This window comes from Lytechinus pictus, chromosome 1, assembly GCF_037042905.1.
Source record: "Lytechinus pictus isolate F3 Inbred chromosome 1, Lp3.0, whole genome shotgun sequence".
Classification (NCBI taxonomy): domain Eukaryota; kingdom Metazoa; phylum Echinodermata; class Echinoidea; order Temnopleuroida; family Toxopneustidae; genus Lytechinus; species Lytechinus pictus.
In genome coordinates this window covers 865005-879744 of record NC_087245.1, presented here as the reverse complement: position 1 = coordinate 879744, position 14740 = coordinate 865005, and the positions used below count along the sequence as shown (strand labels likewise).

General features: G+C 35.4%; 1 protein-coding gene across 7 annotated transcripts in view; it reads right to left on the bottom strand.

The window, feature by feature from the left end:
* LOC129253998 (peroxisomal acyl-coenzyme A oxidase 1-like) overlaps nt 1-11745 on the bottom strand; it is a 32141-nt gene extending 20396 nt beyond the window's left edge. For 5 of the 7 annotated variants that reach the window (XR_010294060.1, XM_064101788.1, XM_064102047.1 and 2 more), the window contains exons 1-2: nt 11583-11745; nt 5056-5216 (exon numbers count right to left, since the gene is read on the bottom strand). Coding sequence is in view for 5 of the 7 variants with exons in the window: in XM_064101788.1 (XP_063957858.1) it covers nt 5056-5216; nt 11583-11707 (286 nt within the window). In the remaining 2 variants the exon portion in view is untranslated. Of the gene's footprint in view, nt 1-5055; nt 5217-6716; nt 6878-11582 lie in introns of all 7 variants that reach the window. The other 2 variants (XR_010294074.1, XM_064101869.1) reach the window with 1 other exon arrangement.
* Nucleotides 11746-14740: the final 2995 nt, after the last annotated feature.

The following is a 14740-nucleotide window of genomic DNA, read 5'->3' as shown; positions in this document are numbered from 1 at the left end:
CTGTGGCCACCTCTACCTGTGGCAAATTTGAATCAATTTTCAGTACAGTAAAATCCATGTTTTTAAACACTTCAGTCTTTAATATCAGAATTGAAAGTAAATTGACATATCAAAAGTTAATTATAAGGTAAACTTCGTACAATATTTCTATGATTGTCATTTGGATGGCATTCAAATTAAATATTGAACTTGAATATAACCAAAGACATGTAGAATTTCTCCAAATAGTTACTACCATACACATGTAGACTCAACACCATGTATAAAAATGTGTGTAAGCTGTGATATTCTATGTAGTATATACTGTGTACACAACTTAATTGTATTATGGATCATTACCATGCTGACATTGGACTTTCTCCTCTGTGTAAATAGCCATCATTTTATGATTAGCCACGCCCCCTTAGAAAATGATTCAGCAGCATTGCATTGGGTTTATAATACATATGTGTGTCAAACCTACATGTAAGCTAAATATTGTAGTCTTAAATATGACCTGTGATGTACATAAAGACTTGTATTATTGGATAGATGCATGACTGACTGACAACTTTAGCAAGGGAAATATTAACAGAGCTAGGTCTAAACAGAACAGTTGAATTGTATCACCATATTACAATATTATCCGCTCACATACTGCTATTCAGGGACTGAGGAATAATCAACTCTATCGAGTGCCAGTTCTAAATTTAGCTGAAAATTTTACACACAGCATAATTTGCATTAGGCCTATTTAAGGACCTTGCATCAAATTTGGGAACTAGGGACTGGACTGATGCGAAAATGATCTCTGCTCACAAGAAATAAAGCTTTTTTATGCAACAATTGACAAATCTTCATTGCATGTACATGAATTTCTTTAATAACAATCCAGTGAACATTGCTCTGTCAACAAAATCAAGCAAGTTTGTTTGATGATAGAGATAAGCTTGTGATAGGCTTATAGACTGCAGTGTGCCCACAAATTAAAGGAGAATGAAACCCTTGAAACCAGCTGAATCCATATCAAAGAGAAAAATCAAAGAAACATATTGTTGAAAGTTTGAGGAAGATTGAATGAATAATAAGAAAGTTATGAGCATTTTAATATTGAGATCACTAATGCCATGTAGATCCTCCCATTGGCAATGCGACCAAGATCTGTGATGTCACACACGTACAACTCCCTCATTACTTTAGTACTTATTTCACTTATATTCTCACTTTTATAGAGTCTATCACAAGGTGAGGTGTTCTCTTTATAAGAGGACAAGTACGGAGGTTTCACAACATTATATCATTGATGAATCGTTTGTTATATGATTAGAATGAGCAAAAAGAGATGTTTTGGGGTATATTTTCAGCGTCCAAATGGGGAGAGTTGTTCATCTGTGACATCATAGATCTTGGTCGCATTGCCAATGGGAGGATCTCCATAGCATTAGTGATCTCGACATTCAAATGCTCATAACTCTTCTATTGCTAGTCCTATTTTACTCAAACTTTTGTTGATGTTATTCTTTGATTTTTCTGCTTTCACAAAAGCTAACTTGCTCCAAGATTTTCATTCTCCTTTAAGTAAACTAAAATTAATGTACTACCTTTATATGTGTACTCATCATTAAGTGTGATACCTGCATGCATATGTTACTGTAAAAAGTCTGTAATCATGGGAGGCATGTTCGTTCAGGAAAATGCTTTATGTATGTCTTTTTTTGAAGAATTAAACTGTACATGATTCCTTAATAATAATAATAATAATAATAATAATAATAATAATAATAACAATAATAATAATAATAATAATAATAATAATAAATAATAATAATATAATAATAATAATAATCATTATTATTATTATTATTAATGATAATAATAATAATAATAATAATAATAATTATAATATGTCCATATATAGCGCAGTTACTATGTGCATATACTCAACTGCGCTTCGATACTTGGTACCATATTATTTCGCCATATTAATAGGCGCTAAAGCGTTCAAGGAATAAATCCTACTGGGTACCCATTCACCTCATCTGGGTCAAGTGCAGCATAATGTGGATAAATTTCTTGCCAAAGGAAATTACGTAATGGCTGGGATTTGAACCCACGGCCCTCTGTTTTAAAGTCCGGAGACTATTCCACTGGGCCACAACACTCCACACATTCTGGTTCATATAGCAATACTAGGGACTAGCAATATTATGTACAGGGGATTCAACTGCGAGCATTGGCGGCGGAAGCCAAAAAATTTAGGGGAGGGTCCACCTGTCCACTTGAAATTTTGGGATGGACACAGGTACAAAATTTGACAAGCAAAAAAAAAAAAAAAAAAAAAAAAAAGGTTATCAACCAAAATTTCAGGGGGGACAACAACATTTTTTTACAAGCAAAAAAAAAAAAGTTATACAAAAAACAAAAAAAATTTGGGGGGGGGGGGGGGGACAGGACCGCCGCCTATGGCTGCGAGTAATAATTGAAACACAAAAGAAATATTAGACTGAACGATGAATCCCAAATGCAGGGGATAAAATGGATCAATAATAAGGAGAACTACAAGCTCCTTTGTAATCCCTTTGAAAATGAAACATTGTAATCAATACATGGTGTAAAGTACTGACCCCGACCAATCTCTCAAGATTAATGCGTGTGAGTGATGTCACAAAAGGGTGCAACTTGCACGGGTCAATTTATATGAAACACACAAATTACAAAATTAAATATCTGTCACAAGTTTATCACAAAATAAAATCATAATTATCTTTTTAAGCAGAACTGCCAAAAGCAAAGATATTATATGTAAATGTGATTTTGTTACGAAAACTTGATCTCAGACTTCATGGTCAAAATAATTGTAAAGTCTGAGAAAATAAGTTCATACAAAACACCACCAGCCAAAATGCTGAGAATGAGATATACAGTGCGTCCCACAAAAAACGAAACCGAGATTTATCGATGATTTATCATAACTTAATCATAAATACAATAGACAAATGACCTACCATTTTAAAGCTCAGAATCTCCTCTTTCATTTGGAATTACTTAGATTATTTCTCATTCACGCATGAGTGAGCAAAAACAATTTGAAGAGGGGATACCAAAAAGTCATTTGGCGGGCTGTGTCTGGGTTTCAAAAAGAAAACCACATTTTTAAAAAGTTCAATATCTGCTCTTTAATTTGATACCTTAATTACAGAAAATGGTCAAAAAATAAGTTCTGGTTATTTGAAATAAGGCTTGAATTTCAATAATTTCATAAAATGAAGAGGTTTTACAGGCTAGCGTTCAAACTCACTCGACGCTCCATTTTGTTGACGATCAGCCATGCATTAAGTCTTTTGTTAACCATGCGATAGCTTCTGTGGGAAACCGGTGAAAACACGTTATTTAATGAAATTATGGAAATACAAGCATTGTTTCGAGGGACCATAACTTTTTTACTTCTTGACCATTTTTTGTGATTAAGGTATCAAATAAAAGAGCAGATATTGAACTTTTTAGGCATGTGATTTTCTTTTTGAAATTCAGATACCCCCTGCCAAATGAGTTTTTGGTATCCTTTCTTCAAATTGTTTTTGCTCACTCATGCGAGAATGAGGAATAATCTAAGTGATATCAGCTAAAAGAGGAGATTCTGAGCTTTAAAATGGTAGGTCATTTGTCTATTGTATTTGTGAAGAAGTTATGATAAATTATTGTTTAATCTCGGTTTCGTTTTTTCTGGGACGCACTGTATAATGTACTGCCCAACCATTACTTATTATTCAACCCAAGAAAGGTTTCACTTCATGAAACATGAACAGATACACCACAATCAGGACAGAAGGGGGGGGGGGGGGGGATAGTGGCAGAGTGCAACAGTACAAACCAAACGATCATTAGTAAAACAAATGTATCTACCGAGTGAGTCACAAAAACAATTTACATCAGAAAAATTTTACGTCTAATAACCCTGGCCATTTTAAAGAAAGTCATTGTAATGAACACGTACCTACATATGTCCTAAACAAATAATCTCATACCATTTTTGTGTGGTAAATGTGTTTGACTGGATAATCAGGAGGTATCATTTGCAGTGATGTCAAATTTTATAAGTGTAAATGTAAATTATGAATGCACTGAATAAATACAAACATCGATGAAGCCATAATCCTACACGAGTTGCAATGTATCATGAAAACAACAAGTATAGTAAAATTCATTGTCAGATTCCCTACATTTTAGCATGAAAAATTTAAGATGCTCTATTCAGTATTGATTCTCATAATTTCTTATTGAAAAGTAATTTGGAATAAAGTTTACTCCAACTCATTTTAAAACAGGAATTCATTGCAGTGACGCCTTACTTTGACGCAAAAAATACCTCCTGACTATCAAAGTGTAAACACATTAAAAATGTTATTAGATAAATGTGGGTGATAAATACTCTTAAAGGAAATATATAACAATTTTATGCTTTATACTTTTTAATTAATTTGAAATTGTTGAGATGTAAAGTTTTCTGACTCACCCATAAAGAATAAAAGAAAAGAAATGAAAGAACAGAATGTGACCCCAAACAAATATCATGGCCTGCTGCATAAAACTTACTATCGATGGTAACTATGACAACAATAGTAGCACCCATTGCAACTGCAAATATTAATCCAAATTTTTCAGGATAGAAGAGCTTATTACAAAGCACTATTTGAATATGACCCAAGTCAATTAATTCAGCTGTACACAATGTAGACGGTGTTCATTCCCTGAATTTACCCACACTGAAAAGGTATTTGGTTCTCTCCTGTGTATGGAGAGTCAATTGTAGATGTATGCACTGCCAAAGGATCAAATATAATGCTGTCTATAAATCAAACCAATGACCTATGCAAGTCAAGGGTTTAATCCACTCAATTTATGTGACAGCTGAACTGCAGCTCCATGGGATTTGTGGGTATTTAGTATTTAAGTGTCATGTTCAACACACGAGTGTCAGGGTCTCTCTGTTTTAGTTACCATCGATAGCTTTATTATGATCAGTGGATCAGAGGTTAAGTTCTATGCAATAAGACAAGATGTTGGAAAGCTTTGTACCGTGGCCTAACTCTGTCTGGGCATAGGTTCCGAGAAGGACGAAGTTGAAGGCAGCATTGAGCCATTTTTCATGCTGATCATCACTCATTTGAGAGAGGATTGCATGTGAGAACATGGTGGAGTGGAGGGCAAGGGCTGGTTCTTCTGCCTTATGTACAGCCCTGTAGAAAGGAGACACAGAGAAGCATGGGATAGGAGGTTTAGCTTTTAAAACAGAAGATGGTTGCTGGCAACTACGATCTCTTTTTACGAATGAGGGAATCATCAGTTGGACAGCTGCAATGAAGCCTACATTTAAAAAATATTTGCAATATCATCTTTCATTGTGGAGAAGGATGATGACTCACTGCTTGGCCCCGCTGCATAAGTTACATAATGCCTTTGCCATCTCAATTTTAACTTTGAAAGAATCCTGGATTCTGATTGGCTTTTGTGAATGTTTACTATAAAAGTTAACGTGGCACTGGATGGCAAAGATTTATTTTATGCAGTGGTGCCCTGCAGCCCATAGCAGAAAGAGTTGAAATCATACACAACTTTATTGACAGATTGCATTTGGGATTTGTGTTTGATATTTCTGCAATGGGCCACTGGTCACTTTGTCCTTGAAGATCAAAAAGCTGAAAGTTCATGTCCTGTGAACTGCAGACTGAAGAGGCTTTTTTCCCAGATGAATGAGATATAATCATCATGAATAATGTTATAAGACTCAACAGACAAAAAAAACAGTCACTCTGTTCTAGAATCCCCAACAATTAGAATTAGTCAGGTCCACATGCACCAGCCAGTCCTCTCAAGTTCTCTTTATAAAAAGACATTTTCATCTTGGATGATGGATGCATCTTCAATGGTTGAAACCTATACCTTGTGTTGTTGGGTGCTACAGTGTTCCCATCCTGCAAATAAATTTTTATGATTTTAAGGACAGGGCATACTGACGTTGACGCAAATGTATCAGGTGATTGAAAACCCATTGTCTTATCGTTATTTTCAACGCACCGCTGACAGACGGAGGACAGACGAAACTTCAGAGTTCACGCATGCACAGATGGTTCAATCCACAATTTTGTTGTAATCCCTTGTACAAAATGAATGCTCCTTAATACTTCACTTAGACTCTGCGAATACTGGCCTCACAACAATGCATTCTGGATATCATTTATATGATTCACTGATTTTCATTGGTCAATTTTCCCACAACAAATCAGATGACAGGAACAGTAGCAAATTAAAATTGTCATTGAAAATCACTCAGATATTTTCATTGTTGCTACATGAATACAGAAAGAGTTGATGTCCTGTTTTACATGTATTCTTGAGCACTATATTAGAAAGGAAAATCTTTCATGGGTAAAGTTTCCAGTTTCTTACATTCTCCTCAAGAGGAAGGGGGAATGAATGGGATGATAGTATACATTTATGGATATGAGAAAATCATCAATGTAGAATTATGAATTATAAATGCAATCAATTCAGTATGATGGGGGGGTGGTAAAACAATAAATGAACATCCACTTTGAATATGAATATATGTAAATATGTACATTAGAAAGCATGATGGTGCAGCAGCAAGATTCAATTAAATTTTGAAGTGAGGAGGGGGAAGAGGGGATGAAAGATGGCGTGAAAGGAGAAAGCTGTAGATAATATGCAGTGTGTACCATGTCCAAGTTCAGTCTGGGCGTATGTTCCTAAGAGAGTATAGCATTTGGTTGCCTTTAGCCAGTACATCTTCTGTTCCTCTGTCATCTGAGTTGTTACAGAATGTAGAAACATTGAAGCATGAAGGCCTAAAGAGATCTCCTCATTACGATGAACAGAACTGTGCCCAACCAAATATGAGGGAGAGTGGGTAAAAACATCAACAATTACTTTCACAAATATAATCTCAGATAAACCCATCGAGCTCTAATAAATGTATTTGCTCAAATAAAAAAAAAGTTTTTAGTCAAACTTGTGCAATACAGTGAATGCACATATATAGGCAAGGCTTCAACTGGAATTGTAGCTAACTTTGCATAACATTATTAAGAGGAACCTTACCTGACCCTTTTTGCTGACTGAAATCAGGAGTTACTTTTTTGCTCTATTAAGCTACATGCCATTTTTTGGCCACAAATTTTCAATCTTTTCATACCAAGTATATAATGCACTGCATTCAAGAGTTTTTCGTTGATGTGTACTGTACATGTATAATGTACATGTACTGCTGAACTGGCAATCAAATACTTTATTGAGAAACTTAACATCATTAACAATGTACTATGGATGTGCAGTGACAACCTACCCTTTTTACGGATACTATAGATGCGGATTAGTTAAATTGAATATTTTAGTGAATTACCATTGGAATTGAACCATAACTATTTATTTCTTCTTAAATATGAATTAATGGAAATAATTGCTTTATGACGAGCTAATGAAATTGTAGATTTCCTTGATTCACCACGGTTATATTTGTTCAGTTCCGCAGAATTATTAATTGTTATGTTTTTGTTTTAAAATGGAACTATAGTGTACATGTATATTGTTAGAGAAATGCATGAATATCGATGCTATTTGTTTTTGGTGACGCGTCGGGCAACACCGCACGCTATACGTTCATTGGCATATCAGTAATAGCAGCCACTGGCGTAAATCCCGGGGGGGATGGGGGGATATATCCCCCCCACTTTTCGAGGGGGGGATGGCCTGTACAAACATCCCCCCCACTTTTTACGAAAGAAATGAAAAAAAAATCACAAGAGATAATTGTTTTATTGGTGAAAATTCTTCCTAAATACCGCTTAACAAATAAAACAATATTATTGAATCATAAAATGCAAATAAAGAGCCAGTTCACCATTTCCAAACGAAATACTTATGTCCTTATTATAACATTGAAGAGAAACCCCCGTTTCTTCCAATTCATCAATGTTGGGGTCTTTGGAAAGGGATTAAGATGGAATGTCAATTTTTTTTAAATGTAATCTCTAATAAAACCATTAAACCATCATGGGGTAAAAAATATAATAATATTGGAGGGGTATTTGCCATATGGACATACAGTGGCGTAACTACGGGGGGCATGGGGGGCACATCCCCCCCCCCCCCCATCGGCTGACCCAAAAAAAACGGAAAGGGGAAAAGGAGAAAAGAGAGAGAAAGGAAGAGAAACGTAGTGGGAAAGACGAAAATATTATTCATTATAATGTTATATTATATTATAATTATGTTATGTTACATTACATAAGAAACATATTTATCATAACTTTATGAAACATAATTTGCCCAGGGCCTACGTCTTCATTGTTCCTGGTGCTCGCATTGTCTGTTTAACGTGATATATAATCCTGTTGTACTAAAACATCCCGTTTTCAAGTCAATATAAACCAAATATATTTCCTAGCACTTGAGTTATCATTGTTTTATGTAGTGACATATGCTTCTTTTTCACGACTCAAAAGGTGATTGCCCCATGTTAAGGTCTTCGTATATATGAAACATTTCCTGTCCGTGATTAGTGGATTGGTGAGATATGTCTGCTTTTCATAAATTCCTAAAATCGGTCCTTGAAATGTCCCTTTTGATCTGAATAATATCAAAAATTTTCAGCTCGCGCTTCGCGCTCGCATCATTTGGTTAATGAAAAACGTATGGTCCTAGTTAATTCTTACAAAAAAACCTTAGAATGCCCCACTTCAGGTCTGAATTATCTAACTTTTCAGCTCGCGCTCGCATTGTTTAGCGAGACATGTACCTATCATGATTACACAAATTTGACTATAATGTCCCTTTTTAGGTGTGAATATAAAAAAATTTCAGCTCGCGCTTCGCGCTCGCATTATTTGATCAGTGAGATACATATCAGTTTAATGACATCGTCCTTAAAATGTCTCTATTAGGTACTCAGTATAACTGGCAACTGAGCGCGCTCACTAGCGCACTCACTCAGTGATTCAAAATTTTTGCTGGTGCCCCCCCAATGCCGTGACCCACGGTACGCCACTGTGGACATATCAATGGCAATTCCTTGCATATCTAAAAACATGATTGCAAAAAAAATGCCAAAATATTTCAGTCATCCCCCCCACCCATCAACACGGATTTACGCCAGTGATAGCAGCCGACAGATGTCTGGGCGCTATACGTACGTTCGTGATGGCATAGCCAAGTTTTGGACTGTTTTGAATATGGTACCTACATGTAGCAATTAAATTATAACTCGCATTAGCATTATCAATTGTAGCAAACATTAGGTTTGATTGCATATGAAACTTAACTTCACTTTGTCGACATATCAGGTGATAGTTGATGATGTGAATATTGCATTGTATCATTTACATTTGCACTCGTAACAATACTTATGATACTTATGTATTTTTATTAAATACAGGGATTTGTTGTTTATCTATAAAACAAACAACTTCAACACTAGACACTGTCTCTTCATGGCTCATTTGTTGGCTTCAAAAGGGGGTGTTGATAGAGACATCAAAGATGCACACCTGAGCATCCATACATGCATGATTATGATATCACTTTACCAAACCTCACAAGAACAAGGACTTAAAAAAACAAATGCACAGATGGACTCAAAACACAGGTACATGTACATGTATGAAGAGCATGAGTACTGGTGAAAAGATACTACACATGTAGTGGTGTAATAAAATGCACAGCAAAGGCAATAGGTTTGAATATTAATCTAGTCTACAGGCATGATAAATAACAATGTTCTATAGATACATGCTTGCTAATCACCAGGCACGGATCCAAGGCACGGGGCAAGGGGGGGGGGTGACCCATTTTGGCGGCCTTGTCAAAATATTTTACATGGGGGAAATGTCCTCCATGACTGTCGATAACCTTCTCTTTTTTATATTTTGCTTGTCATATTTTTCAAATTGCTTCCCCCTAGGTAAACCCTGGATCCGCCCCTGCTTATGAAATATCAGTTTTCTGCATGAACGTCTAGAGATAATCTTGTTATTCTGATATGTACCATGTCCCAGCTCAGTCTGAGCGTATGTCCCAATCAATTCAAATTTCTTGGCTGCAGATTCCCATTGTGACCTCTGTTCTAGAGTCATCTGGTTGATAATGGTGGTCATGAACATAGATGTATGGAGGCTCAGTGATGGAACCTCTAATGGGTTTGTAGCCCTTCATTGGAAAAACAACAAAATCTTATTCACACAAAGCTTAGTAAATTTAAGTTCAGAGTGGAGTATCAAAGGAGGGAGGGGGGGGGGGGCAAGATACACATGCTGCTGGTACCACATGCAGCGAGTGCTAAAAGTGATTTCATTTTCAAGGAAGAAAAACTCAAGTAACCTGAATGAAATCAATTGAATAAAAACTATGAAAGGACACGATTTAAACACTACCAGGGGCACAAATTCAGCATACAGTGTAGTATACCATCAACATTGTAGGGTTGAAGCCTTGAAGGGTCAAATTTTAGCACTTCCTGGAGAAACATCCTATAAGTTTGGGACTAGAACTTTAGAAGCATAAAAAAGTGATGTGAAGAGGCAGAAGACATTGTTAGTCGCCTGGCCACATGTACACAGAGTTCTAGACCGATCAAATATCTCATGTTGCACAATGTTTTCTGTTACTGAACCCAGACGACTACACTACTGGACATCTACAGGTGCAAATTAGTTAGATTTTCATTGACTGATGCATGTACATATCATAGAGTTGTTTGAGAATAATTTTGATCAATACATGTACACAAAGCACTTATTAGGGGGTAGCTGACTTTTGGTACAATACTTTACATGTACCTCAGCACTATCATACTTCTGAGCCAAGAAGATCAGGGGCCCTTTGTCATTAAACTTGTTGTTTTAACGAATTTGCAATAAAAGTTTAAAGCCAATTCAATTTGATTGGCTAATAGTACTCATGTTTAATTGGAATTATTAATTTGTTGTGTTAATTCTTTATGAAATGAGACTCATGGAGGTGAATTAAAAATTTGTCATGTTTTAGTAGGTACAGTATTCATACAAATATTGCCATCTACATGTACATGTATCTAGATATAATCTATTCCTATCACCCTTACTTACATGTAGCTACCACTTCCAATGCTCAGTATATTGAATGTTCAGTATTAGCCAGCCTGATACCCATTCGCTTCACCTGGTATATTTCTTGGTGAGGAAAAACATACCATGGCTAGGATTTTTAAAAAAGGGTTATCCATACAAATCAATTTCTAGACCAATTACATGTACCAATTGGGACACTAGTTAGTAAACAGAGATTTTTTGAAAAACACCAGCACTTGACTTTAAACAATCAGTATGGATTGGAAAACAAAAAAGTTTAAAAGGGGGGAAGGGGGTAAAGGGTTTACGGGTTGGTTGTTTTTTATGTGACGTCCAGTGGAATATTAGTCTATTGGCAACATTTAGATTATAAAATGATAGAGGATCCAAGTCTGACAAATATGTGTCAATATAATAACATTTTCTTGGTTTCATTCTTTTTCCTAGCTGGGTTGCACTCTCTGTAAGCACAAGCACACTTACCCTCTAAACCAAATGAGTTCCATAGGATTGCTGATTTCTAGCTCTTGCGTTCTTCGGACCACCTGAATAGCTTTCCTTACAGAATTGGAGTGCCGTTGTTCATCAGTCATAAAAGAGATATCCATGGGGTCGTCAAAGGCCGGGTCATTTAAGGCTTCAGACTCTAAACCAAAAAAATACAAACAACTGAATAAATGCCACTAATTCCATTTTCCACTAATTCAGTCTTGCCTGAACATTGTGTATCACTTACAAGACACATTTCTACATAGTTATGGATGAGCATATTGATCTAGAATACAGCAACATTGAATTAGAGGCAAGCCTACCCTAACAAAAATGTCATTTAAATAAAAAAAGAAAAATCAAACAAGCTTACAGATAGGGTAGCAAGAAAAAACTATAAAATCATAGAATCAATCAAAACTTAAAACAGAATTTGTGAACAATATAATTCATAAACTGTGATAATCATAACTGCCAAATGATTTTGAAAATGTATAAATAATTACAGATTAATGAGCAAATGATGATCAGAAAATGCCTAGATATGTTTATAGTGTGGTCCCACAATGGCTACAAGTTGTGTACTGTAGCTCCACCAAGAATCAAGAAAAACATGTGGTTGAAATGAATAAACCAGCATTGTAGCATATGATAAACACTCTTTTCACTATATTATGATTGTTTTTATACACTATAAAAACTTCTAAATTACGGTATTGATTGATTGATTGAAAACAAATTTATTTCATTCCAAAATTTCAACAAGGTTACAAAGTAAAGCAAAATATAATATAACATTATGAAATGAAATAGAAACCTTCTGAAAAGCAAAGCTTATTTTTGAAGGTTTCCTTCAATAAATAAGACATACTAATGCAAAATACAAAGTTCAATATATATATATAAAATAAACAAATCATATCTTTCTTGTAGAAATTACATGTAAATCTTTGCTTAATATATTTTTTATTCTCCCAAGTAAAAGATAAACAAGGCTGGATTATATTACAAGATATGAAGAAAAAGTAAAAAGGACACACAAAACAAAATGTTACAAAACAGGATGTGACAGAACGGTACAAGAACAAGGCATGACAAAAAGTTATACAAAAACAAGACAAACAAAATAGTATAAGGACAGACAAATTGAAATAAAAACAACAACAAAACAAAGGACAAAAAACAAGTAAAAGAAAGCAAACAAAAGAACAAACAAAAAACAAATCTGCACAGGTAGATCGAATGAAAAGTGAGACGAGAAAAGAAGCGAAATAAAGGCGGGGGGGGGGGGAATCCGGAAGAACTGAAGATCCACAAGATATATCCTAAGTAGGATGAATGATGTGAGTGTTATAGTTATTAGTTAGATTTTTTTTAAGTTCTATATTGAAGCAATGAATAGTTGGCTTATTTCGTAAAGTTTGCGAAAGTGAATTCCAAAGTTTGATGCCAGAATATATGAACAGTTTGTTTGTTTATAATAATGTCCTCGTTCTAGGTAAATGGAAAAGTCCAGCAGATCTTGTAGGGTAGTCTACTAGTTTATACAACAATGGGTGATTTCAAGTTTGGTGTTCAGTGTTGGTGTTGATCTAGAGTGTGAAAAGGCTGCTGAACCAAGCTCCAACACCAAGCTGCAAGGGTTCAGAGGAACGATACCAATCGCGTTATTGATAGCATATGACGTCACGCCTCTGCGCTGCTGATCATCTCAACTTTGCGCAAGAACTTTCTCGACGACGAAAGTGAAATCGGGACAAAATTACCGTAAAATCTCATCATACAGAATGCAAAGGCGAAAGTCACTTAAGAATCCGAAAGAGTAAACATTGTCTATTAAATTGTGTAAAGCACTCATGATTTGCACTCTTTTTTTAAACTGTAAAAATCTAATTTTACGGGGATGTTTTACCCTGTTTGTGGGCTTCAAATCACCAACACCGAACTTGTCACAACACCAACACCAGATTTCAACACCGTACTTGAAATCCCCCATTGTGGTCAATACAGTATATTTAGATCTAGAGTCTTTCACTCTTTTGGGTGGCTGTCGCAAGAGTAACTCTTCCCCAATCAATCGTATCAGAATGTATTTTTATGTAAATTTTTGTAAAGGGTTAGGCGGCAGGCCTATGCAATTCGGCTTGACTCAGCCGCAAGATGTAGATCTAAATTAGTCTGCACTTGACTTAGTTACAGAGCCAGAGGGCATTGTCATGCTTGCTATTTGTTCATGTTGCTTAAGGACGTTCCACAGTTACTGTATGTTTGTGCGCATCATTATCTGCGCATATTTTACAATCTCCGTGCTGACGTCACAGTGGATGAATTGGTGATTTAATCAGCTGTAGGTAATGTGAGCTGATTTTTCTCCTTATCTGCACTAACTGCAGATCTGATGTGTTATTTTATGAAGCTAATAAACTGGAATTATTCCATGGACCATTTTTTTTTATTCCTCTACAATTTCAAAATAGTTTCTCTGTAGTGCTGCAAAGTATAATGAATATGAGTATATGACCCCAAGTTTGAATAAATGGAAAAGTGGTTCAGAATTTTTCCTCACATAGATACTACTTTTGGCGCGTCTTCAGGTGTTTTAAGAAGCAAATTTGCTCTAATAAGAGTGCTGATAGTTTGAAATCAAGCACATGAACCCATATTTTTTAATGTTTGCACCTCTTAGGTACACCTTCCTCTACAACTTTGCAAAGTTTGGTGAAAATTACATGGGTTTTGAATAAAGTGCAGCATTTCATTTACTTCTCAAGTTTGTTATTGAAATTTGAAATTTTTTAGGTTGGGTATCTTTCCCGCAATTTCTAAGAACTGAGAGTGTTGTTAGACTTAAATGAGAAAACAATTGACAGCAATATAGATAGATTATCCATCTTACGGATACAATTATTAATCATATTGCAAAGTTTGATTAAATTTTCATGGATTTTGACTGAGTAATAGGGCTGTAAACTCATTGTTGTGATCTCGTGATCTCGTGAGGTCTAAAAATGTCAAATTCTTGGATGCGCAATTCTTATAAAGAACATTATCCATTTTGGGTTAACTTTGAAGCTCTATAGCAAACAAGTGGAATGCCTCTGGCCGTCTCACCTGCATCACGCGATTCAATATAGCAGCAGTGCTGATTTTGA